General features: G+C 42.7%; 1 protein-coding gene across 5 annotated transcripts in view; it reads left to right on the top strand.

The window, feature by feature from the left end:
- Zeb1 (zinc finger E-box binding homeobox 1) overlaps window positions 1-26,961 on the top strand; it is a 166,759-nt gene that overhangs the window by 135,861 nt on the left and 3,937 nt on the right. For all 5 annotated transcript variants that reach the window (XM_063276113.1, NM_001308265.2, XM_039095404.2 and 2 more), the window contains 5 exon segments: window positions 13,779-13,940; window positions 16,669-16,871; window positions 18,737-18,842; window positions 22,763-24,567; window positions 26,628-26,805. In XM_063276113.1, the coding sequence (XP_063132183.1) occupies window positions 16,842-16,871; window positions 18,737-18,842; window positions 22,763-24,567; window positions 26,628-26,805 (2,119 nt within the window). In that variant the 5' untranslated portion in view covers window positions 13,779-13,940; window positions 16,669-16,841.

Raw genomic sequence — 26,961 nt, 5'->3', positions numbered from 1 at the left:
ACTGAGATAGACACTCCTTGAATTTTGGTTGAATTTATTTCCCAACCTCTGATACATATCTGTGTTACCAATGAGTCCAAAGTGGTTTCTACCTCCTGCTCACTTGGTCCAATCAGCATAATGTCATCAAAATAGTGCACCAATGATATACTTTTAGGAAGAGACAATGAAGATCCCGTCTAAGTGATGACATAGGCAGGAGAGTTAATATATCCTTGAGTAAAACCGTAAAGATATACTGCTGGCCTTGCCTGCTGAAAGCAGATTGCTTCTGGTGGTCCTTATGGACAGGTACTGAGAAGGTATTTGCTAGATCAATAGCTGCATACCAGATGTGTTAATTTTCTTAAGGACACCACATCTGGCACAGCAGCTGCAATCGGAGCCACTACCTGACAGAGTTTTCAATAGTCACTGTCATTCTTCACAATCAATCTTTGTTCTTCACTGGTAGATAGGAGGGTTAAAGGGAGATGTGGTGGGAACCACCAGCCCTGCTTCTTTCAAACCCTCGATGGTGGCATGAATGTCTGCAGTTCCTCCATGGACGTGATAATGGTTTTGAGTCACTATTTTCTTTACCAAAGGCAGCTAATTCTAAAAGCTTCCATTTAGCCCTTCCAAACAGTTCTTATTTCAGATCTTCTGTCTACTGGACTCTGTCTCTGTCTGTCTCCTACAAAAGCATTTGTCCTTGTTTTTAAAAGCACTTTCAAACTCAGTTCCTTAAAATGTTTAACTAATGATCCAGCCTCTGCCTCACTGTTGTGGTTTTGGTATTTCTTTCCCTTGAAGGTTGAGATGTTGCTGGTTTGTCATATGCCAGATCATTCTGGACTGAGACCTGAGCTTCCCAAGCTTTTGCAGTAGGGTGAGATTTCTGGTCTTGTTTATTTGTTTAAACTTGGGGTTTAGCAGGCAATGTGCCCAGTTGTGTATAGGCTGTAAGCAGTGAACTGTTTTCTGTAGGCTGTGGTTTGCTAATCAGTCACAGTTCTATTTGGATCTGTCCTGTACCTGCTTCCCCATTGTCCGTGTAGAATGTGGATAGTGACCTAGACTTATGTCAGTTCCGTGGTCAGACTCAGACATGAACAGTTGGGTAGAGCCAGGAGCTGACTAACAGTCCAACGAGGTCACTTTCTGAGTGTTTCCACTGTCATGAGCTCACCAGAATCTGTGGCTCCCTGGATATTTCCCTTGTCAGTCATCAAATCAAAGGTCTGGGATTTTACTTACTTCTTGCCTGTGGTAGACCTGCTGCTGCACTCAGGGGAAGATGCAGGCGGTCTTGGAGGAGGACTCCTGCTGTTCAGTCAGGCAGCAGCTCCCCTTCCTGCCAGTTTGCGGGTACCTTCTAAAAAATAGTTCAGGGCTGAAACAAAAAGACCCTGGAAGAGAAAGTAATATTTTTCTCTTCTTTGAGCCCCTTTCTGGTCCATAAAATTAAACTGGAACATCCCAGCCAAGCCAAAGGCTATCACAGTTGTGGGGTGTCCGTGCAAAGGGCTCCAACAGTGGTACTTAGGCACCGTCTCCAGAAGGCCTGCTGGACTTGACCGCCCGGCATCCACAGGTGCCTGCTCTGTCAGTCTCCCAGCTGTTAGCAGCAGCGGACGATAGGAAACATGGACCAGTTTCTGCCTTCTTTATCCCAGGTGAACCTTGTTTTGCACTTCAACTTTGTCCCTATTAGCAGGTCCTCCAGGACATCATGAACTACAGTTGCTGAGGCTTTCCCAGTGGGTTACACAGCTTGAATATTCTATATCAGAAGTGTTTCATACCGGTCACTTCTTCAGATCTTGAGATAGTAGCATAAAAGGAAGCAGCTGGGCATACCCCAGCAAACCATAAAGCCCAAAATGCCCTAACAGCCAGAACTTACTCTTGCAGATTTAAATTGGGCATTTCAACCTGTGCCACAGACACTGGCATATTATTATAAGTTAGAAGATACAAAGTACAAAAAGAAGAATAGCCTGGAAAAGTACAGAGAGCAATATATTATTCTCAATTAAAGTCTCAAAGCTTTTAAGTTTGAATTCAGGAATTTGCTGGCATTAACTTTCTCCATGGGTTTTCCTCAGCAGGTCAGTATTGTTGGGACCAGGCCTGGAAAAGCTGATGCGGGTCCTTCACTGCCCCTTAGAGATGACTGCAAAAGTTTCCATGAACAATCTAAAATGATTACAGACAGATGCGTAAGAACCTTAGAATGTGAGTTTTAGAGTTCAGCACATGTGCTAACTAGCGACTTCCGACTTTGACAAGTTCTGCCATCTGTTCGCAATCAAACCTTTTAGATTTTTAAATGAACTGTTTGCCATCTTTGTTTACCTTACCAGGAATTATCTTATGTCTAAATAATAAGCATTCCCTCTTTGGCTCTAAATTTCCAATATTTTTTACCTATTTAATCGAACTTTAATTTTGATGTAATTACATATTGTAGACATTTCACAAAGTTACAGATTTATAAAAATTCAGGGAGACTCTGTATGCCCTTTACGTAGTTCCCCCCAATACTGCAGAATTATAATTGAGGTCACAGCAGAAATGCTGACACTTGATTCACACAGGACACAGAGCTCTGACTGCCATGTCAAGGCTCCTCAGTCTCTTTATCTACCTGCTCCTCCCGCACACCTCTCCACAGCATCACTAGTCCCTGGCAAGCACAAACTCGTTCATTTTTGCAATCATTTTGGGAATTACATAAATAAACTCATGAAGTAGAAAACTTCCTGTGGCCTTTTTCACTTTGCTTTTTTTTTTAAGGTGGTTCATCGGGTTGCTGTGCATAGTACACCGCAGCACCTTTAACTAGTTAGAAGTAATATATAACTTTAACTAGTTAGAAGTAATATATAACTTTAACTAGTTAGAAGTAATTTATAACTTTAACTAGTTAGAAGTAATATATAACTTAGCACGCTCTATTTGCTATCCCTTGACAGGTCTTAATCTGAGAAGTTTCTCTTGATTATTACTGACTTTGGAATTTGGACAAAATTCAGGAACACTTTTAGTTCCCCTTTTCTCCTCTTCTCCTTTTTGTCCTTACGTTTATCAAGCAATGATTCTATCTTTGAGCCAAACCCCTAGCCCAACACATTACTTCAGAAACATTTAGGTTAACCAGTCATAAGGTATGGACATTGTTGCCTTCTAGAAAGAAATTTATATACAAATAGATTTCATTGTCTCATTCCCCTTGTATTCCCAGAACTAGACCTGAGAACTCAAGGGAGAATTCTCATGTGTCTCCCTGGATGGAGACTAGTGACCACACTTTCCTTTGCTGTCCCTGTGAGTCTGCCCTTGTGCTAAGCCTGCAGAAAACAAGAAAGAGAATGTTGCTGGGAATCTCTTCTGCAGTGAACAATTAGTGCTCACACTGTAAGCCAGCACTGCACTGTAATCCCACAGTGTATGCCAGCACTGCACTGTAAGCTCACACCATAAGCTAGCACTGCACTGTAAGCCCACACCATAAGCCAGCACTGCACTGTAAGCTCACACTGTACACCAGAACTGTACTGCTCTCCGTGTTTATTAAATCAGTTGTTCTCAGTTCCTCAAAATTCAACCCCCAAATAATGGAAAGAGTAGAGACTTCTAGATCTTAAAGCAAAGAAAACCTAGCACCAAAATAAGCAGGTGAAAAATCTTTGCCAGGTATAATTTTGAGAAGGGATATATATAAAGAACTACAAAAATTAAACACAACACACACACTAAATGAGTTTATCAAACAGTTCTCAGAAGAAATACAAATAAATGGCCAGTATATTTATAGAAGTGCTTGCCACCCTTAGTCATCAGAAAAATACAAATTCAAGTGACTTTGGGATTCTAAGTCACTGAAATCAGAATAACTATCATCATGAGAAAATAAATAATGACAAATGCTGGCAAGAGGATATGGATAAAGACGAGGTCCCATGCACTGTTTGTGAGAGCACAAATTGGTACAACCACATGGAGATCTCTGCAGGCTTTTTGGAGGTAAACTATAGAGCTACCATATGACTCATCTATACAGTCCTGAATCCATGACCACAGGACTCATCTGTACCCTGTCTACTACAGAGCTCCTGCACGTCCATATAATGATTATCCTTCAGTCTTAGTGTAAAGGTTAATAAATAAAGGAAATCCGCTGGCCATGCATAGTGGGCCATACCCATAATGTAATACCAACACTCCCAAGGCTGAAGCAAGAGGATCGCTAAGGGTTCAAGACCAGCCAAGGCTACTGTGTAAGACCTTTTCATCAAAAAAGCAAAAGGAAGAGTGTGGAGAGGACAGACTCGGAGAAGGAAGGACTGCTGAGACCGGGGCCTGGCAGACAGTCCCCAGGCTTAGAGAAGGAGTGTTCTTCCAGGCCCCCGAGGTGTGGACACTGTTCTTCTCACCAGTCAAACTCAAGAGAAATCAAAATCAGGATTTTTGCCTGACATCGTTGGTGGAATTTGATTGGGGTACAAATAGCTGCTGTTTAATATAATTTTCTGAGTATTTTGATTATAATTAGGATACATACTCAGTTCAGTTAAAAAGCAGTTCACAGTTTAACTGCACCTGTTGTGAATGCACATTCCTAACTAATTATGATTAAAATGGACCTTAGTATATAAATTAGAATTTCTTCCTGCCCCAATGTATACATTTATAATATCTTCATATTGACTGTATTCCACATCAGATACTATAATTAGCTCACTCTGAATACAGAGGTGGCATGTGAGAAAAACAAACCTCTATTTACTATAGTTTGTCAGTCAGTATGATATTGAACAGAGTCAAAGGAAAAGCTGCAGTGCGCTCTCTCTCTGTCTCTGTCTCTGTCTCTCTTTCTCTGTGTGTGTATGTGTCTGACACAACAGGTGTGGCTCTGTCCTGCTCCTCACAGAGTATGACAATCAGACCACATTACATTCAGTCTCTGCTTCCAAGGTTCTGTGTGTCTACCAAGACATTAGTTTGACCAGGATCATTTGCTTTGCTTTTTAACTTATACAGTGGGCTTCTGTAAAGATTAATAAACAGGAGTTTGTGACACATCTCACACAGTGCCTAGAGCCCAGACGTGTGTGATTTGGAGAAGAAATGGAAGAGTCTCAGCTATTTATAAGTACAGCTATTCTCCTGAGCCTCCCAGTGCAGTGCATTCCTTGTATAAGAAATGCAAAATCAGAGATTTACTATGCAATGATAGATTGACACCAACAGGGAAGCTCACAGTGCAACTGTCCTAAGAATAGTGTATAAGATTGTGTTAGGCCTCTGTGTATAGGTGTACATGGAACAAACATTTCACATTTAGATTTGCTTCTGTTCCAAAGCTATCTCATTTACATCAGTGTTGAAAAAATCTGAAAATTAAATTATCTCTGGTCCAAGAGTCCTCTAGATAAAGTGTACTGAACCTGTAATTCTAAAACAAGTATATTTCCAGAATTACACCTGAAACTTGTCTGACTTTTGTTTCTTTGAGATATCATGACAGGAATATGATCAATTTTATTTTTATAAAGAAAGCACACTATCGATTTTTAAAAGGAAAAATTCAAGATAAAATATAATCTGACCTCGGTTTCCTTATTGTATTTCAAAAGATAAAATATTTGTGAATGTGGACCTGCCTTCATCCCATGCTCTTTGCTTTGGTCAGGAAAGGAAGGGCAAGGAATCCTGCTCAGGGAAGTGGCGTGGGATGCTTAGGTAGGCTCACTACTTGCCTCTGATGGAGGTTTTTTGGGACATTAGCATTTGTGCATCCTGAATTTAATGTATTTCCTCATCTTTTATCTTGTCCTCTTTAAATGGTTAAGAATTTTAACATACAAAACACTACAGAAAAACTGGATGGTAATAATATTTAAAAATGTAATGTACAGATTTGTATAATACAAATTTTCCATTCTGTACATGTGATGAGTATAGTCCATGGATAATCTAAAAGTCTTCAGGTGATACTTTGAACATAAGTGATGTTTTTGTCAAAGTTAGAAAAGTGCAGACCTCATGGCCACCTGGAGCTGAGGAGTCATTAGTGACTGTTGTGCTTTGAGTATTAGGTCCACAGAAAGCAGAAGACAGGAAATAAGTGGTGTTTTGGGTTATGTACAAGACAGATGACAGTTGTGAATGTCACAAAAAACAAGAATCAGCTTTTATCTTGTGAACTCTGAGTGCAGGTGAAAATGAAAATCAGTTCTAATAAACAAGGAGACTTTCTTCTAGGAGACCAAAAGTCCTTACTCCTAAGACTTGGTCTGTCCCACTGTAACAACCCCATAACTCCTAAGGAAATAGAAGCAGTCATTAAAGGTCTCCCAACCAAAAAGAGCCCAGGTCCAGATGGGTTTAGTGCAGAATTCTATCAGACTTTCATAGAAGACCTCATACCAATATTATCCAAACTATTCCACAAAATTGAAACAGATGGAGCACTACCGAATTCCTTCTATGAAGCCACAATTACTCTTATACCTAAACCACACAAAGACCCAACAAAGAAAGAGAACTTCAGACCAATTTCCCTTATGAATATCAACGCAAAAATACTCAACAAAATTCTGGCAAACCGAATCCAAGACCACATCAAAACAATCATCCACCATGATCAAGTAGGCTTCATCCTAGGCATGCAGGGATGGTTCAATATACGGAAAACCATCAACATGATCCATTATATAAACAAACTGAAAGAACAGAACCACATGATCATTTCATTAGATGCTGAGAAAGCATTTGACAAAATTCAACACCCCTTCATGATAAAAGTCCTGGAAAGAATAGGAATTCAAGGCCCATACCTAAACATAGTAAAAGCCATATACAGCAAACCAGTTGCTAACATTAAACTAAATGGAGAGAAATTTGAACAATCCCACTTAAATCAGGGACTAGGCAAGGCTGCCCACTCTCTCCCTACTTATTGAATATAGTTCTTGAAGTTCTACCCAGAGCAATCAGACAACAAAAGGAGGTCAAGGGGATACAGATCGGAAAAGAAGTAGTCAAAATATCACTATTTGCAGATGATATGATACTATATTTAAGTGATCCCAAAAGTTCCACCAGAGGACTACTAAAGCTGATAAACAACTTCAGCAAAGTGGCTGGGTATAAAATTAACTCAAATAAATCAGTAGCCTTCCTCTACACAAAAGAGAAACAAGCCGAGAAAGAAATTAGGGAAACGACACCATTCATAATAGACCCAAATAATATAAAGTACCTCGGTGTGACTTTAACCAAGCAAGTAAAAGATCTGTACAATAAGAACTTCAAGACACTGAGGAAAGAAATTGAAGAAGACCTCAGAAGATGGAAAGATCTCCCATGCTCATGGATTGGCAGGATTAATATAGTAAAAATGGCCATTTTACCAAAAGCGATCTACAGATTCAATGCAATCCCCATCAAAATACCAATCCAATTCTTCAAAGAGTTAGACAGAACAATTTGCAAATTCATCTGGAATAACAAAAAACCCAGGATAGCTAAAACTATCCTCAACAATAAAAGGACTTCAGGGGGAATCACTATCCCTGAACTCAAGCAGTATTACAGAGCAATAGTGATAAAAACTGCATGATATTGGTACAGAGACAGACAGATAGACCAATGGAATAGAATTGAAGACCCAGAAATGAACCCACACACCTATGGTCACTTGATTTTTGACAAAGGAGCCAAAACCATCCAATGGAAAAAAGACAGCATTTTCAGCAAATGGTGCTGGTTCAACTGGAGGTCAACATGTAGAAGAATGCAGATCGATCCATGCTTATCACCCTGTACAAAGCTTAAGTCCAAGTGGATCAAGGACCTCCACATCAAACCAGACACACTCAAACTAATAGAAGAAAAACTAGGGAAGCATCTGGAACACATGGGCACTGGAAAAAATTTCCTGAACAAAACACCAATGGCTTATGCTCTAAGATCAAGAATCGACAAATGGGATCTCATAAAACTGCAAAGCTTCTGTAAGGCAAAGGACACTGTGGTTAGGACAAAACGGCAACCAACAGATTGGGAAAAGATCTTTACCAATCCTACAACAGATAGAGGCCTTATATCCAAAATATACAAAGAACTCAAGAAGTAAGACTGCAGGGAGACAAATAACCCTATTAAAAAATGGGGTTCAGAGCTAAACAAACAATTCACAGCTGAGGAATGCCGAATGGCTGAGAAACACCTAAAGAAATGTTCAACATCTTTAGTCATAAGGGAAATGCAAATCAAAAGAACCCTGAGATTTCACCTCACACCAGTGAGAATGGCTAAGATCAAAAAACTCAGGTGACAGCAGATGCTGGCGAGGATGCGGAGAAAGAGGAACACTCCTCCATTGTTGGTGGGATTGCAGACTGGTACAACCATTCTGGAAATCAGTCTGGAGGTTCCTCAGAAAATTGGACATTGAACTGCCTGAGGATCCAGCTATACCTCTCTTGGGCATATACCCAAAAGATGCCTCAACATATAAAAAAGTCACGTGCTCCACTATGTTCATCGCAGCCTTATTTATAATAGCCAGAAGCTGGAAAGAACCCAGATGCCCTTCAACAGAGGAATGGATACAGAAAATGTGGTACATCTACACAATGGAATATTACTCAGCTATCAAAAATGACTTTATGAAATTCGTAGGCAAATGGTTGAAACTGGAAAGTATCATCTTGAGTGAGCTAACCCAATCACAGAAAGACATACATGGTATGCACTCATTGATAAGTGGCTATTAGCCCAAATGCTTTAATTACCCTAGATGCCTAGAACAAACGAAACTCAAGACGGATGATCAAAATGTGAATGCTTCACTCCTTCTTTAAAAGGAGAACAAGAATACCCTTGGCAGGGAATAGAGAGGCAAAGATTAAAACAGACACAGAAGGAACACCCATTCAGAGCCTGCCCCACATGTGGCCCATACATATACAGCCACCCAATTAGGCAAGATGGATGAAGCAAAGAAGTGCAGGCTGACAGTAGGCGGATGTAGATCGCTCCTGAGAGACACAGCCAGAATACAGCAAATACAGAGGCGAATGCCAGCAGCAAACCACTGAACTGAGAATAGGACCCCCGTTGAAGGAATCAGAGAAAGAACTGGAAGAGCTTGAAGGGGCTCGAGACCCCATATGTACAACAATGCCAAGCAACCAGAGCTTCCAGGGACTCAGCCACTACCTAAAGCCTATACATGGACTGACCCTGGACTCTGACCTCATAGGTAGCAATGAATATCCTAGTAAGAGCACCAGTGGAAGGGGAAGCCCTGGGTCCTGCTAATACTGAACCCCCAGTGAACTAGACTGTTGGGGGGAGGGTGGCAATGGGGGGAGGGTTGGGAGGGGAACACCCATAAGGAAGGGGAGGGATTAGGGGGATGTTTGCCCGGAAACCGGGAAAGGGAATAACACTCGAAATGTATATAAGAAATACTCAAGTTAATAAAAAAAAGAAAGAAAAAAGAAAAAAAAAAGAAGCAAGAGAGTGAGTGAGAATCTGTAGTCCTCTCTTACACCTCTTGGCATCAAACATTTCCCTGTGGCGTGTAAACTCAGCAGAGCCATTAGGATGCAAACCAAATCAATGAACTGTGAATATCAGTATGTACTTTCCACAAAATTTTATATATATATATATATATATATATATATATGTATATGTATATGGAATATATAGTCAGCCTCAAGTTAGATATTCCTAATATGTCATTTTGATTATTTCATATATATATGTATATGAATATTTATATTTTTTTACATGTGTTAAGGTTTGTTGACTTTGAAATGCATCTTGGGGCAATCCATGGCCTCCTATAACTGACTTCTAGCTTGGAAGTGACCAACATAGGAGTCCCTCCTTAAACATTATCACTACACAGTTGTCATTTCCCTCAGACAGAAAGTAAATCTTGGAATTCCAAATAATTAATTAGTGATGTAGTATAGGCTGGATGAATCATGCCAACAGCCTGCTTTTCCTTTGTCCCTTACCTTAGCCGTGTGTAACTTGCATGAATAATGTATTCAGGTATGCTTTTATCAAATATTTGTCATGCAATACTAAAGATTATATAGGATAATTAAACTTGACATTTAGTATTATTAAAATAATAATGTAATATGAAATATTCAAAGTCTTTGAGTAAACCATTAATGCTAGTGAACATAAAAGAAGGCTGTTTGTTGCCTTTACTGATAACTTTGGTGATTGGTTAATACTAAGTTGGGTCATTCTGTCCTCCAGACAAAACATACATCCATAGCTGAGCTCCATGATGCTTTATCTCACATCCGTTCTTCACTGTAAAAATTAACTCTTTCAGTTTGAAGTACTAACACATAGACTTCCTCCCCCTCAAAAATCATGTGTAGAAAGCAGAGTGTTAGCCAGAGTGCCTGCCAAAATGCCAGGCCTCTCCCCCTTATGAAAGGTCCCTCTACACATTGGTTCTCAACTTTCCTAACCTGCTACCCTTTAATATACAGTTCTTCATGTTGTGGTAACCCCAAACTATAAAATTATTTTTGTTGCTACTTCATAACTAATTTTGCTAGTTATGAATCCTAAGGTAAATACCTGTGTTTTTTGATAGTCTCAGGCAACCCCTGTGAAAGGGTCATTCACCCCAAAGAGGTTGTGATCAACAAATTAAAAACTGCTGCCCTAGGGGCTCCAAAATGGGCTCTGCTGTTCCTTCCGTCTAGTCCACAGGGTCTCGCAGGTCTAGTCTGCAGGGTCTCCCAGGTCTAGTCCGCAGGGTCTCACAGGTCTAGCCTGCAGGGCCTCACAGGAACATGAGTTGAGTCAGGAGCGAGTGAAAGTTTCATAAATTCCAGTGAAGGACAGTAATGGAGCTTTGAAGACTTACATGAGGTGGGGGGGCTGATGACAGGCTGTGTTATACCCCAGTAGCAGGCTTTAATCCCAGTACTACATCTCCATAGACAGTTCAAGCAAGCCAGCACAGAGTCCACCATAATACATGTAGAAGAGACCTAAGAGAATGGTCTCAGGTCTCTTCTACAGTTGGCCCCTCGCTGTTTATTCACTGAGAGAGCTATTGGCCAAGCATCTCACTGTGGTTAGATAGGCAATCGTTTACAAAGAGCTTCCAAACAGAAAGCAAAGATTTCTGCAGAGCCAAAAGCTTTATACTGAGAACTTAATTTTTTTACTTTTTGTGTTTAATACCTGCCTCTTTCCGTTTGTGCTCATGGTCCTATAAGTCTGCACCTTGACAACCAGTGCTGAGTTCTCTCACCTAAGGAAAAACTGAAGTTTGTCCATCACTCTGATGTTTCATTCAGAGTTATAGGAAGTTTGCTTCATAATTGATCATTTTGTCATGTGCACTTCCAAACACTTGAAATAGATGGATAAACAGCAACTGCTCATGTCGGCCTGAAATCAAGTCTGGAAATCCATGAAGACAGGGCAAGTTTAGTATGAGCAGCCTCGAGTGTCATGCAGACACCTAATGTCAAGTCACCTGTGTTAACAGTGATGTTCCCATAAGACTTTGAGAAAGCTGTTACATCTTAAGCCTCAAGTTTGTATTAAGAAGGTCATCTGGTGAGAGCTGCTTTAACTAGAGTAGCTCACACACCGTAACAACACTTCCTACATGGCAGGCACAAGGCTGCCAGCACAAGAAGTAGCACAGCATTGAGTCGTCAAAGCAGCCCAGGGTTATACCGGCCAGGTTTTACTGAATCCAAACTTATTAATGAGCATTTTAGACCTTGGATTTTATATTCAAATGTAGTTTCTAGCATACTTGACTTCTGTGTACCAAATGGAGTTGTGTGCTAACATAATACAGGTTTTCTGCTTTACAGTACTTTTGGTCAGCCATCATATTTCTCTATAAAGAAACATGCACTGGTTGTTCAGTGAGAGATAGGCAGCCCGAAAGCATACATACAAATAGCCTTATACAAACTCAGCAGGTTATATTAGGGATGTATGCATATACAAATACATGCACAGGCAAAGTGGAAACTTCTCTCTAATTTCAACTGCAAGAAGAATGTTAAAACTACAATTAGATTTATCATTTAATCATCACTAGTTAAGGGTTGATCACAAGACAAATAATTAGACATGCCTCTAAATAAATTCTGAAAGCTTCATACTGGGAGCTGTGTAAACCTTTTAGTTTTGTGTTAAGTTTGTATTGAGAAGGTTATCTGGTGAGAGCTGCTTTAACTAGAGTAGCTCACACACCGTAACAACACAAAATGTCTGTTATCTTTAATCTGTGCTTCACGTCCTATAATTCTGCACCTGGACAACCAATGCTGAATTCTGTCTCACCTAAGGGAAAAGTAAAGGAAAAAAATATTACTATAAATGAGAATAAAAGATGAAGCACTTGTAGTTAGTTACTTTATGTAATAGTTGATGTTTGGGTGTTTGAAGTGCAGGCTGGGTTCAGTTCTGTGCTGGAATTAGCATGGCCTCTCCCCCTCAGCCTAAGGAGTCCCTGCAGTCCTTGCCCTTTTCCTCCCTCCCCTCCCTTCCTCTTCCTCTCTTCCTCTCTCCCACTTCTTCACACCTTTCCTTTTATTTATGTTTCTTGAAGTGTTTGAAACAGGGTCTCGCTTGGATGCCTAAGGTAGCCTAGAACTCACTATGATCCTCCTGCCTCAGCCTCCTGTGGTGGAATCATAGTCATATATCACCACACCTGTGCTGTTATTTGCCATGCTGTGTTTCGGGATCCGTTCAGTTCTAGATCACTTCATTCTCAAATAAGGTGTAATAACTGGGGGGGGGGGTTGTTTGTTGTTTTTTGTTTGAATTGTGTTAATTCTTTATACAGCTTCAATAGTGTGCACGATCATAAGATATACTTATTTGTCAACAAATTATTTTAACACTTTATCACAAACTTACAACTAAATCTGGGTCCTGTATCAGAACTACTCACTCAGTTTCTTTGACACCTGAAGACCTGACGTCTGTGTGTGTGGGGGTGGGTGGGTGGGTGTGTGTGTGGGGGTAGGGGGGGGTGTGTGTGTGTGTCTGTGTGTGTGTGTAGGTGTGTGGGGGGGCGGGTGTGTGTGTCTATGTGTGTGTGTAGGTGTGTGTGGGCGTGTGTGTGTCTGTGTGGGGTGTGTGTGGGGGCATGTGTGTGGGGGTGTGTGTGTGTGTCTGTGTGTGTGTAGGTGTGTGTGTGGGCGTGTGTGTGTCTGTGGGGTGTGTGGGGGGGCATGTGTGTGTGGGTGTGTGTGTGTGTCTGTGTGTGTGTGTAGGTGTGTATGTCTGTGTCTGTGTGTGTGGGTGTGTGTGGGTGTGTGTGTGTGTGGGTGTGTGTGTGGGTGTGTGTGTGGGTGGGTGGGTGTGTGTATGTGTGTGTGTGACTCAGCCAGTGCACAACTTTAAATGTCCTGAGAGATAACTGTGTTGTGATCAGAGACAACGAAGGTAGATTTCCCTTAATCTATCATTAAGTGAGAAGCTCTCCCACTTTGTCTGAGTTGTGCTCAGTGTGAGGAGATGAAACTTGACTCTGAGGCCTCAGAGGCTTTGGGAATCCCAGACACTCATGCACTTGAATCTAAAGTAAATGCTTTATAGATTACAAAAATAAGCAGGATGCGTATTTAGCTTTCAGGTGCCCTACAGTTTCAAGAAGGATCATATGTTCTATCAAGATAAATGAATTCTTACTTAGAAAGCCTTGAAAAACAATTTGGTGGTAAAACAGCTTTTGATAGAGAATGTGTTTCTCTCAGTAAAAGATGACGAATGCGACTCAGATGCAGAAAACGAGCAAAACCATGATCCCAACGTGGAAGAGTTCCTGCAGCAACAGGACACCGCGGTCATCTACCCTGAGGCACCCGAGGAGGACCAGCGGCAGGGCACGCCAGAAGCCAGCGGTCATGATGACAATGGTGAGTGCACGGCCCTCGCTCTCAGGGCCAAGGGTCGCTGTCTCCATTGCTCTATTGTGGGAGCGTATGTCTACTTAAGAGAAGCAGACTCTTGTGGGTGCTCACGGTGAGAATCAGTCAGCATGGAGTTGTTGGCTGCTCAGATAGAGCGACAAGCCAGGCGAATCCAGGGCCTGGGCCACCTTCCACTGAGACAGCAGCAGCTGGCAGAAGTGAGGACGAGTCTGGCCCGTTCTGTCCTTTGGTTGTTTTTGTTTGTTCATTGTTATTGTTTTACAAGTTAAAGATGGTGGGCCGCTGAGAACACACAAACATGGGCACCGTTGTTTCTCGGCATCTGCTTTAGTCCAGGAGGAATTCCCAGTGAGTAGAGAAAGGGAAAACCCAATCAGTATGTTCAGACCTCCTAAGCAGAAGTCGGCTGCCAGCCCCTCCCAAGAACTGTAATCAAATGTAGATCACATGTAATCGTCCTTCAAGTAATTTCTTGTCATATTGTACTGAGACTAGGAAGGTACTTGAAATTTTCAAGAGTTCGTGGAGTTTTAATTTCTTAAACTCGACTTTAATTTTCCAGGATTCTCAGTTGAGTGGATAGATTGAGCTTTTTGGAACTTTTTGGAGGAAATTGAGGAAGGGTGGTATGAAAAGAGAAAATAGAGTACTGATCTAAGTCAGGTAGACTCCTAAGTATAAGCAGAAATATTTAGAAAGCAGCCTGAAGTCTGACCATTTAGCAAAACAGTGTAACAGGTTCCCACCGAGCATCTAGGACCTCCAGCCATAGGCTTTTCACTACAGTAACAGAATTAGACGTGAATTAAACATGAACAGGCCTAAAACACCATTGGTCATCCCCAAGGCAGCCAGGCCACCGTCTCTCAGCTGGACATCCTTCCTGGCAGGCCGGCAACCTAACATGGACGTTCTACTGGGGTTAGTTGGTTGACAGCTTTCCTTCCCTCATGACCTACATAATACCTTGCAGTACTATGAAAGCTAGCCAGTAGGAAGTTTCCCGGTTAGTTTGAGATTCATTTCTCTATGTCCTGAAACAAAAGTGCATAGAGTCTTCAGGATTAGTGTCCTACCATCTAGTTCTGATATACGGCCAAGAGTAATGCCATAGCCTGTGTTCCATGGTCTTCCTGGCCAGCAGTGCACTAGCACCAAGCTCTATGTTTCATCTAATACACGTGCCTTCTGAGGGAACATTGTCTACCTGGGCACGCTACTGTCATTCCGAGTTCTTTTTTATAATTATGTTTTTATAAGGCTTTTTCATACATCCGAGGTTTTGATTAATCCACCCCAGCTCCTTATTCTGTGATTCTGAAAGCAAATTCATTTACTTTTTATTGGTTTTTGCTAGTGACCTAAAAGGATAAATTCATACCTCGTGTTTAAGAAAATTCAATGTACTGATTTATGAAAATAACTTTCTGTTTGATATCATGACCAACCTGTCATCTTCCCAGCTCATTAACAGTTTGCTTCCTGGAGTAAGAGTAGTTTGGCTAATGGAGCCACAGGGTTTGGCCATGCCATTGCACAGCCAGAACAGGCCTTGCCTCTTGGCATTGTAGCCACATAAACTCAGTAAGGCATGATGGGCATTCTGGCAAGGGAAAAGTTCAAAATGCTGGTTTCCCACCATCCTGTGCAAAACATAACATAGATCTCCAAAAGAAGAAAGTCTGTGTTAAGATGACCCTAGCCGGGGTTGGGGATTTAGCTCAGTGGTAGAGCACTTGCTTAGCAAGCACAAGGCCCTGGGTTCGGTCCCCAGCTCCAAAAAAAAAGAAAAAAAAAAAAAAGATGACCCCTAGCCAAACACTGTGTCAAGTGTACCTGCATGGGAGTAGCTAACGATGCTGTGATGAAATGTGGAGTGCTAGCTATTTGATTTCTCTCACAGATTTGCACATTTTCAACATGCTTGTCTAGGCATTTAAAGTTCAGGTTTTCAATCCCTCATCTGCAGGCTGGTCTTTAAGTGAGATGTTTAGTTCATATGGCCTGAACTCCAGGACAGCGCTGTGTACTTATGATGAAGTACCTGAAGTGTTACCAAAGTGCCGTAGGTGGCCTATCTTCTAAGAATTTAAAGAAAGGAGAGAGTATATTTACAGGAAAATATCACTTATGAACGAATTTATTTGAAAACTAAATGTGGAAAACTGCTCACAGTACAAACTGGCAAAGTATTCCTACTTAGAATTCTCAGTCATGCTGTTCCCACCACTTCCATATAGGGTGTGAATCAGCCATGTGGGCACGCCTGCCTCCAGGGCACTTCAGAAACTACACTGCTCACTGTGGCGGCAACTTCAGTGAGAAGAGCGAGTGCCAGGCAAGCTATGAAATTGTCACAGTTGTGCAGCTGTGTGGCCCCCATACAGGCTGTGGCTTATCACTGTCACTCGGTCCTAAGTGACTTGAGTTCCCCAGCTAACCACCCAAAAGAAGGGGAGAGCTGCGCTTCAGAGATGGAAGGGTTAGAGCCATGATCGGATGCCAAATTAAGCATTTGCTGCGTGACTTATAAGCTACTTAACCTGGATTTATTATCCCACTTTCTCATGCATACATGGAGGTGACATCCACCCTTCATCTTCGGAGGCAGTTGTAAGAGAGCAGCACTGCTGTTGTGTGTGGCCCAGGGATTCAGTGATGAATGGCCATCGTCCTTGGCTGCTTTCAGTAACAGCATCTCTTCCCTCCACAGGAACACCAGATGCATTTTCCCAGTTGCTCACCTGCCCGTATTGTGATAGAGGCTACAAGCGCTTTACCTCTTTGAAAGAACACATTAAGTACCGCCATGAGAAGAATGAAGACAACTTCAGCTGCTCCCTGTGCAGTTACACCTTTGCATACAGAACCCAGCTTGAACGTCATATGACATCACATAAGTCAGGAAGAGAGCAAGTAAGTGTAGAAGCAGAGGCCACAACCTTCCCAGGCCTGGGCAGGCACAGGCGCAGTGCGGGAGCCTCGGGGAGGGTGGGCACGTGGATACTCAGGCATGCTGCCTGATGTATAGTCTAACAGACATGAGAGGGTGGTTTGTGAGCATTTTCTTCCTTGTGAGCCTTGCCATCCTAACTTAATTGTTTTGCATAAACCATTAAAAAGTATCCCTCAGAGGCTGTGAGGCTCTGGGGTATATTCTCTTAACATGGTCTGTGTAGGAAGAGAAATATTAGCTGTTAAATCACTTGCCTTCAGCTGTAATAAAATTGGGGGGAAGCTGTAATTTTTTAATTTTCTTCAAGGAAGAGAGTTCACTTAGTATTAACTACTGTGCTTATCTACGTAGTAAGGGGAGCTGCCTCCTCTAACGCTTTAAGTTTGAGAACTTGTAGTCTGAAGACTCATCTTTGATGGCTTCCTCTACTTCTCTATCACCATGCTCTTTCTAGAAGTATAAGCTATTTTAGCCATAGGTAACATCTAAAGTGTTGACTTTATATTTAAAATTAAAATCAAAGGAACTTTAGTAATTCTTTTTATAATGTCCTGGTTGGTAACAGTCAGCTTTCAGCAAGCAAGCTAATATGCATTTGACACTGACTTTACAAATCAAGTAACCATTTCACAGGATGCTGTGGCATAGGCCCAGGTTCCAGCACATGACCAATTCCTGTGTCACAGGGTTATGATCATACACCTGCTGAATGTGTGAGGACTTGGTGTAGGTTCCTAATACAGGCCGCTTATCCCACAGAGAGTGTTAGTGCCTTTGCTAACATCAACAGAAAAAGAAGACACAGAGTCAGCCTGTTTACTCAGGATTTGGTCATCACTCAAAAAATGTAATAATAAGAGGTAACAGGGAATGTGGAATAAAGGGGAGAACAGGGCTTTCAGCAGCGTAATCTAATGGGGAAACCCTGGGGACCATTGAGAGTGGGAGGCAACCAGAAACAAAGGAAGAAGCTGACCTGACAGGAGCTCCTGGGGACATGGGCTTGCTAAGGAGGTGTCCAGGGATGGTGCCATAGAGCACTCTCTGCTTTAGAGGCTGCTGCGTGCACAGCAGGGTAAAGGCCGAGGGAGAGAGAAGGCCACATGACTTTTGAAAGTAGACCCACGCTACACCTGCTGCCTCCCTCCTGGCTCAGTAGTGAGGACCCCTGCCAAAGAGCAGACAGAGGTCAGAGCTGAGGCAACACCATGAAAACAAACTCAAAATCCACAGTGACCATGATGGCTACTTTTGTGATGATTTTTCTGGTGGATGTGAACTAAAAGGAGCTGTGCTTGTGTGAAGGCCGGTATAATGAAGGATGGATGGTCTTGGAGACCCTTATGGAATGTTGGTCTTTCAGGCCTTGGGAAATCATACTGTGATAGAGGTGAGCATTTCCATGTTTTATAAAGGTATGCACTCAATACGTATGTCCACTTCTGTTTTATGTCAGACCTTCTTCCAAGTAGTAAGGACACAAGAAGTAACAGGACAAAGTCCTAACAGCAGGGAGCACACACACCTGATACCATTGAAGTAGTTTAGAAGCAGGAAACATACAAGAGCTGTACCATCCTACTGGGACAGGCGAGGCACTCCAGTCAGGTCCTTGTTCTGCTAACTAACAGAGTGCTGTAGAGTGCCTGTCTTCTTCATCTGTAATCCAGATTGCAGACAAGACCGTCCCTAGATCCTAATGAAGTGTATGTCTCTGCTTTTGCTAAGTGTCCTCTATCTATGACTGCTATAGTGCTGACCTGTGACAGACAAACATCCAGCTTACCTGGCATGTTAGACATAAAATGCCAATTCTTTCTTCCAGAGACATGTGACACAGTCTGGAGGTAACCGTAAGTTCAAGTGCACCGAGTGTGGGAAAGCGTTCAAGTACAAACACCATCTGAAGGAGCACTTACGGATCCACAGTGGTGAGTGCACACTTCCTCCTGCGCCCTGGGCCACCAGGACATCTCTGCTAAGGAGAAATCTGTCATCGCAAGTCCCACTGTGTCAGAAGTTCCTGATGCTTCTCATTTAAATGATACTTTATTAGTGTCTAATCTCTAAAGTACATAATAAAGCAACTCCATTTCTCTATCCGAATAGATAGCTTTACATGAGAAAAGTAAAAGAAAGAAAAGGAAATTAACAAACTCATGGTGTGGACCCAGATAGCTAAGGCAGCACAAGGACACAATTGTAGCATAAATGAGAATTCAAAAAAAAAGAAAAAGGTGCATTCTCCAGAACTGTCACCTTCCTTTTCACACCCATTTCAAATTGCCTTGTAGATTTAATGAAAAAAAAAAAACTTACAATGAAAATTTAGTAATCACACATCACACTGAAAAGTCTATTCTTTTGATTAAAATCTGATACATTCTTTGTGATTTAAGTAATTTTAGTGACAAAGCTGTCAGCCAAGGAGTTGAGAACTTGCTGTTTGCTGTTGTTGACCTCTGAGCTCCTAATAGGTAAAGCACTGGCTTTTCCCAGCAGCTGTTGGGGTTTGTAAGTGCTAGTCACTCAGTGTCATTTGGAACTGCATTTCTGGAAGTTTTACCATCTCCGTTATTGAATTAACCCTCCATGATTAATATGGTTCCTTGAAAATGCTCAAACCAGGATCCTTAAAGACAACTTTTATCTACTTTCATGTATTGATTTACTTATGTTTCTGGGAAGTATATTTCATCTCGCAGCCCACACAGTACACTGTTCCATAGGCCCCTGTCAGGAAGTGAGTTTACATGACGAAAAAGACAGTGTGTTGACACTTACTATTACTACCACTACTGAACAATGATTGCTGCTCCAATTAGACCTCTTCATATCAGAAACTATTTGAAATGTCAGCTAAAAAGAGGGTTTGTGATTGTCAAAATTAGAGAACAAAATAAGAAAAACTTGAATATGATTTATGTTCTAGTTTTGTCCCAGCATTTACCAGATCTCCTAACAGTACAAAGATCAAATACTGGTCTCCAAACCAAACACTGACATTTAATGGAGACATTCTGCTTGGTGATCAAAAGCCATCTCAGTCAGGAAGTGAGTTTACATGACGAAAAGACAGTGTGTTGACACTTACTACCACATACCAGTTGAAGCCAGTTCAGTGGACACAAACTCTCCACTCAGGAATTTGTGTGTCTTCAACCTCTCTAATATGAGGCATCAATACATTTAGCACAGCAAGTAATACAAATTCAAAATACTGAATAAGCCTGGGACTACCCTTCCTAATAGCTTGTTCCATGGAAAATGCTCCTTAAAGCATCATAAAGAGCAAATTATGGGAGCTGAAGAGATGGCTCAGAGGTTAGGAACACTAGCTGCTCTCTCAAGCAGACCCAGGTTCAATTCCCAACACCCATATGCAGCCGACAACTGTCTGGAACTCCTTTCCAGGGTGTCCAACACCCACACAGGCATACATGTAAGCAAAACACCAGTATGCATAAAAGTTAATAACTTTAAATTTTTTAAAGAACAAAATATGACTTCTTATATCATGAGAATTATTTTAAACACTATAAGGAAACTTGTGTTTCAATCAGATTCTTCAGTAGAGGCTACCGATATTTTCCCCAGTTGTGATTTAGAAACTGTGTCTCCCCAGGGCAGCCAGTTGAGTGCAGCCCAAGTGTGCAGCTATTTGAGAGTCTGGTTTATGCCAAGGGAAGAGTTTCAGACAGGGCTTCTCCGAGCACCAGCCAAAGCCTGGCTCCACACTGCCAGCCTCCTGCCCTGATCACTCCAAGAGATGATACAGAAGTTGGGACTAAGTATCAGGCTGTTGCTGTGACATTTTTTTATTAAAAAAATGTTCTCTGTGTGTGTGGCACACGTTTGCACGTATGTATGTACAGGCATGTGTGTGCCACAGTACACCTGTGGAGGTCAGAGCAGAGCCTGAGTTCGCTGGAGCTCTCCTTCCACCCCATGTGTCCCCAGCTCAGTGGAGACCTTTATCCCCTGAGTCATCTCTTTGGACCCATTTTCTTTAGAGTTTACAGAATTTCAGATGAGATTGACTTGAAACTTAAAAATGAAAAAACATCCTCAGCTTCTTTCTTTGGGTGCCTTGAAAAGCGCTTGCTCTCCATGGTGCTCAGGTACAAGTGACCTGTACACTCTGCAGAGAGCATCTCTAGTGATTTTTGTCTTGGTGTATTTTCTTTAGCTTTTACATTTTGTTGAGGATCAGAGTCCCAAATATCCTAGATTGTCACTCTGTTCTCATCATCATGAAGCTTTAGCTGTGAGCTCTGGGCAGACCCATGTATGTTAGTATGTTAATGCTGATATGCTGTGTTGGGATCTGAGCTATGCTCTGGACGCTCCCCTGGCTCCTCTCAGGTAGGACAAAAGTGTGCTTGCCTAGGGTACAAAGTACTGCCATATTCATTCTGTAAACTCAGCACTGTGGCCTGGAAATTCCCGAGTACGATCTGACCACCAACCTCCTACCTCCACCCTTGAAAACTCTTAGTTTACCTCTGGCTTAGTAGTGCCACTTTCTGAGAGAAATCCAGGCTAAACTGGTACCATAACCAAAGTAAAAGGGCATGCCCTGAAGTTAGAAACCAGGAGTTCTCCAACACAGTAGATCTGGCTTAGAATAATCTATTATGTATATATGTTTCTCACAGTGATGGAGTTACCACAGTGATTCTGAACAGTAAGACATGATAAGTAGAGTGTGCTGACATTACTTCTGTAGGTCTCAACCCCATAAAGTAGACTGTATCACACACCTTTCTGACAAGGACTCATAGGCTCACAATGCAAATTCACATCTCCAAAGCCACTTGGCTAGTTCATGCCATACCTGAGCTCTGTCAGCAGCACCAACTCCAAGCCATGGCCTGCCTTCCTCTCTGCAGGAAAAGGAAAATTCTGTGACTCATTAAAGCTAAAGCTGCTATCCAGTCATTGACAGTGATGAACTGAGCTGAGGTAGAACAGACTTGTTAAACAGAGCTGCACTGAACTGGCACACACCCATTACCTCATGACCACTTCTATCTGATGGTACTGGGCATTGAATTCTATTCCAAACAGTCCATCTGCAATTCCTGAGGACAAGGGGAGCATGCAGTGGTGGGGTAACAAACAGGGTCCTGAAACCCTGTCCTGAGAAAGCTCAGGAAGGACCCTGATCGTCTCCGTCTGCAGGGAAGCTTGCAGTGATTCTGGAGGTCTGCTTGTAATAACAGTTAGGCTTGCTGGTGCATATCAGAGGGAGAGCAGGAAAAGGCCTGGGCGTGAGCAGCAGCTCCTCTGGCTCAGTCCTCAGCCTGTCTATTGGTAAAATGCTTTTTGAAGAAAACGCTGCAGTTTGATTGATGAAATGGGATAAGGAAAATTTACTTAAGAGTAGACTAGTTCCTTTGATATTTGAGCAATATTGGAAGTCCCGGTGCGTAGTGGAATGCTATACATGTGGTAAGAAGGGTTCCTGTTGGACTCACACACCATCCAGAGCACAGGTCTTCATATGTTCTCAACATTTTTGTAGCTTCGAAACTCTTGGGCATACACCCAAAAGATGCCCCAACATACAACAAAGACACGTGCTCCACTATGTTCATAGCAGCCTTATTTATAATAGCTTCGAAACTTAAAATGATAACTATATGTAAAATAGTATCGGGGTTGGGGATTTAGCTCAGTGGTAGAGCGCTTGCCTAGGAAGCGCAAGGCCCTGAGTTCGGTCCCCAGCTCCGGAAAAAAAAAATAGTATCATGGGCATAGAGGAGTCTTGCTTCTTTTTAATGACTGTTTCTTACGTAGGCCCATGTGAAATACACTGATTCATTGGTGCTGTTTTGTTGTTCTTTAGGAGAGAAGCCATATGAATGCCCAAACTGCAAGAAACGTTTTTCCCATTCTGGCTCTTATAGCTCACACATAAGCAGTAAGAAGTGTATTAGCTTGATGCCTGTGAATGGTAGGCCCAGATCAGGACTCAAGACATCTCAGTGTTCCTCGCCATCTCTTTCAACATCACCAGGCAGTCCCACACGCCCACAGATACGGCAGAAGATAGAGAATAAACCCCTTCAAGAACCGCTTTCTGTAAACCAAATCAAAACTGAACCTGTGGATTATGAGTTCAAACCCATAGTGGTTGCTTCAGGAATCAACTGTTCAACCCCTTTACAAAATGGGGTTTTTAGCGGTGGTGGCCAATTGCAGGCAACCAGTTCTCCTCAGGGTGTGGTGCAAGCTGTTGTTCTGCCAACAGTTGGTTTGGTATCTCCCATAAGTATCAACTTAAGTGACATTCAGAATGTACTTAAAGTGGCTGTAGATGGTAACATAATACGACAGGTTTTGGAGAATAATCAAGCCAGTCTTGCATCCAAAGAGCAAGAAGCCGTGAGTGCTTCATCCATCCAGCAGGGCGGCCATTCTGTCATTTCTGCCATCAGTCTTCCTTTAGTTGATCAGGATGGCACAACCAAAATCATCATCAACTACAGTCTTGAGCAGCCCGGCCAACTTCAGGTTGTTCCCCAGAATCTAAAGAAAGAAAACCCAGCCCCTCCAAAGAGCTGCAAAAGTGAGAAGTCACCAGAAGATCTTACTGTCAAGTCAGAGAAGGACAAAAGCTTTGATGGGGCTGCGGATGAGAGCACTTGCCTTTTGTGTGAGGACTGCCCAGGAGACCTCAATGCACTTCCAGAACTAAAGCACTATGACCCAGAGCACCCTGCTCAACCTCCACCCCCTGCCCCAGCCACCGAGAAGCCAGAGTCCTCTGCTTCATCAGCCGGCAATGGAGATTTGTCTCCCAGTCAGCCACCTTTAAAGAACCTTCTGTCGCTCTTAAAAGCCTACTATGCTCTGAATGCACAGCCAAGCACAGAAGAGCTCACCAAGATTGCCGATTCTGTGAACCTGCCGCTGGATGTAGTTAAAAAGTGGTTTGAAAAGATGCAAGCTGGACAGATTCCCGGGCAGTCTCTTGAACCACCTTCTCCAGGACCGGGGTCAGGAAACATCCCTGCAAAAACTGAGGAGCAGCCTCAACCTGTGGATGGAAATGAGCCCCAGGAAGACAGCACACGTGGACAGAGTCCTCTCAAGATGACAAGCTCTCCAGTTTTACCAGTAGGATCAGCCATTAACGGTTCCAGAAGTTGCACATCATCCCCATCCCCTCTAAACCTTTCCTCAGCCAGGAACCCGCAGGGTTACTCTTGTGTGTCAGAGGGTACCCAGGAGGAGCCCCAAGTAGAACCTCTTGATCTCTCACTACCAAAGCAACAGGGAGAGTTACTGGAAAGGTCGACAGTCAGTAGCGTTTACCAGAACAGTGTTTATTCTGTCCAGGAAGAACCCTTGAACTTGTCTTGTGCAAAAAAGGAGCCACAAAAGGACAGTTGTGTTACAGACTCAGAACCAGTTGTAAATGTAGTCCCACCAAGTGCCAACCCCATAAACATTGCTATTCCTACAGTCACTGCCCAGTTACCCACAATCGTGGCCATCGCTGACCAGAACAGTGTTCCGTGCTTACGGGCACTCGCTGCCAACAAGCAGACTATTCTGATTCCCCAAGTGGCATATACATACTCCGCTACAGTCAGCCCAGCCATGCAGGAGCCACCAGTGAAGGTGATCCAGCCAAATGGAAACCAGGTTAGTGAAGCACCAAACTAACTTTCTAGTGAAGACACTCCATCTCTGTAGTCAGGCAGAGTCTTACAACTGCATGTTCAAAAAGAATTATCTCTTTGCTCTCCTCGTGCAGCAGAATATCTTCCCTTGCTGCTAATCAGGGTTAGAGGCATCAGCCAGAGTTGAAAGCCAATGCGTGTACTCAGCTGGAGACCAACTAGAACTTAAAAGCAGGGGAGAAAAGCTGTGATACTCGTTAACTAGATTTCTGGTTTTCTAGTTAAATTCTCAGATTGGTGAGTTTCTCCTTTGCTTGTGATCACTATTAAACAATCATGTTCTTATTTACCATGAAGCCAAGACAGGATCTGCTGGGCCTTGTGTGCCAACTCCTTTGTTGGGAGTTAGGGTAACCTTTAGTTAAACAGAGTATTCTGGAACTCGCGTGCAGTGTGGTTGTCGGTATTCATGAGGCATGGCTGTGGCCAGGAGTGCACTATCTGTTTCTTGCTGTCTCTTCAGAATCTTGCCATGTCACTAGGCTTAATGTCACCACTTTTTTATCAGTTTTCTTAATTGAATCAAATGCCAGAGATACCTGTTTGATCTTACTGCAGGCACAGCTGCAATTACTTCCATGTCCTGTGACCCTTCAATACTGCCTTTCATGGGTGTTCCCAGAATTGTAGTGACTCTTGAAGAAACCATGTCCATGACCAATGACAGTAGCTCTCTGGTGTGTGTGTGTGTGTGTGTGTGTGTGTGTGTGTGTGTGTGTGTGTGTGTGTGTGTGTTGTATACTTGTGTATGTATAGGTGTGTCCACCCATGAGTGTGCATGTAGAGGCCAGAGATTGACTGTGACTATCTTCCTAATCACTCTCAGATTTTAGGGACAGGGTCTCTCCTTGAACTGGAGCCTACCATTTTGTCTAGACTGGTTGTCTAGTGAGTCCCCACTATCCACCATCTTCCCAGCCCTTCTTGATACATGTTTAAATTTAAAGAAAACAGAGCTTTTACCATTTCAAATGACTGACTATCAAAAAACTATAGAGTCACTTCTGCACTGGCAGCTATAGTGACAAGCAAATGAGTGGCTTTGCTTGTCATAGAGAGCTTTCAGAAGAACAGAGAGAGTTTAGAGGCAGAACTCTAGAAGAGATGCAAAGGTCATAGCTGACCTTAGTCTGCAAGAGGCTCTCTGCAGAATTATTCCATTGAGAAAAGGGCCTTCCCCTAAAGTGACCTCCCTGAGACTGTCTTCAGGTATTGTGGTGTGTCGTGTATATTCTATGACAATCATAAGGGTTCTGTTTTACACACAGCTCCCATTTAAAAGTCTCACTCCCTCTCACACTTTCCCTCCTCATTCAGGGAAAGTATGGGCCAAAGCAAAACCCTCTTCGCCAGACCAAGGGAGCTGGCACAAAGGCCTCCAGAATGGAGGACACAGTTTAAAGATATTTTCTAAACATTACATCTTAATTTTTACTTAGTGAAACTCAGAATTCTTGTTAAAACTATGGTAAATAATGAATTGGGAATCAAGCTCATTGATTAAACCTTTCTGCAAAACTACTGTAAAATCATAATTAGAACAAAGTAAATGTGGCAGCTGACCATCTGATTGGCCCCTCTTTTTGGTACAGTTGAGGGATGTTTTTGCTATACCCTGTTCTATGTTGTTCCCAGACTCATTGAGTCTCTCTGTGTCTATTTGTAGTGTGTGCTAGCACCCCGTGTGCAGTCACTGTAGTGTGCTAGTGCCCCTGGAGCTGTCTGCAGTCATTCTCCCATAGGCTTGCTGGGCTCTGGTGGATGTCTAACATGATTTCTTTCTCATGCATCTTCTGATCTTCCTACATTTCTTTATTTATTGGCAGTGGGGTGCCTCCCATGTCACCCCTCACACGTGGAGGTCAGAGACAATGTAGAGGTCAGCTCTCTCCTTTCTCCATGTAGATCCCAGGGATCCAACTCTGGTGATCTGTGTTTGTGGCTTTGTCTGCTGAGCCATCTCACTGACCCTATTGCTTGTGAACCTTTTTCTTAGACATTTAATCTTCTTTTTCCCCTTAGGATGAAAGACAAGACACTAGCTCAGAAGGAGTCTCCGTGGAGGACCAGAATGACTCTGACTGCACGCCACCCAAAAAGAAAACTCGGAAGGCAGAGAATGGGATGTACGCATGTGACCTGTGTGACAAGATATTTCAGAAGAGCAGCTCCCTGCTGAGACACAAATATGAGCATACAGGTGCGTGGGGGACACAGGCACAAGGTTCTGAAGCCGCCTGTGGCCCAGGGCACAGGAAACCTTCCTGTGGCATCTGAGGCTCTCAGCTCTGCTCCTTGGTCTTCACTTCACAAGTGGTGCAAGGCTGGCCTCTTGGTCACCTAAGGGTTTTTAAAA

This window comes from Rattus norvegicus, chromosome 17 (genome assembly GCF_036323735.1).
Source record: "Rattus norvegicus strain BN/NHsdMcwi chromosome 17, GRCr8, whole genome shotgun sequence".
NCBI classification, from domain to species: domain Eukaryota; kingdom Metazoa; phylum Chordata; class Mammalia; order Rodentia; family Muridae; genus Rattus; species Rattus norvegicus.
This window is presented reverse-complemented; position numbering and strand designations above follow the sequence as displayed.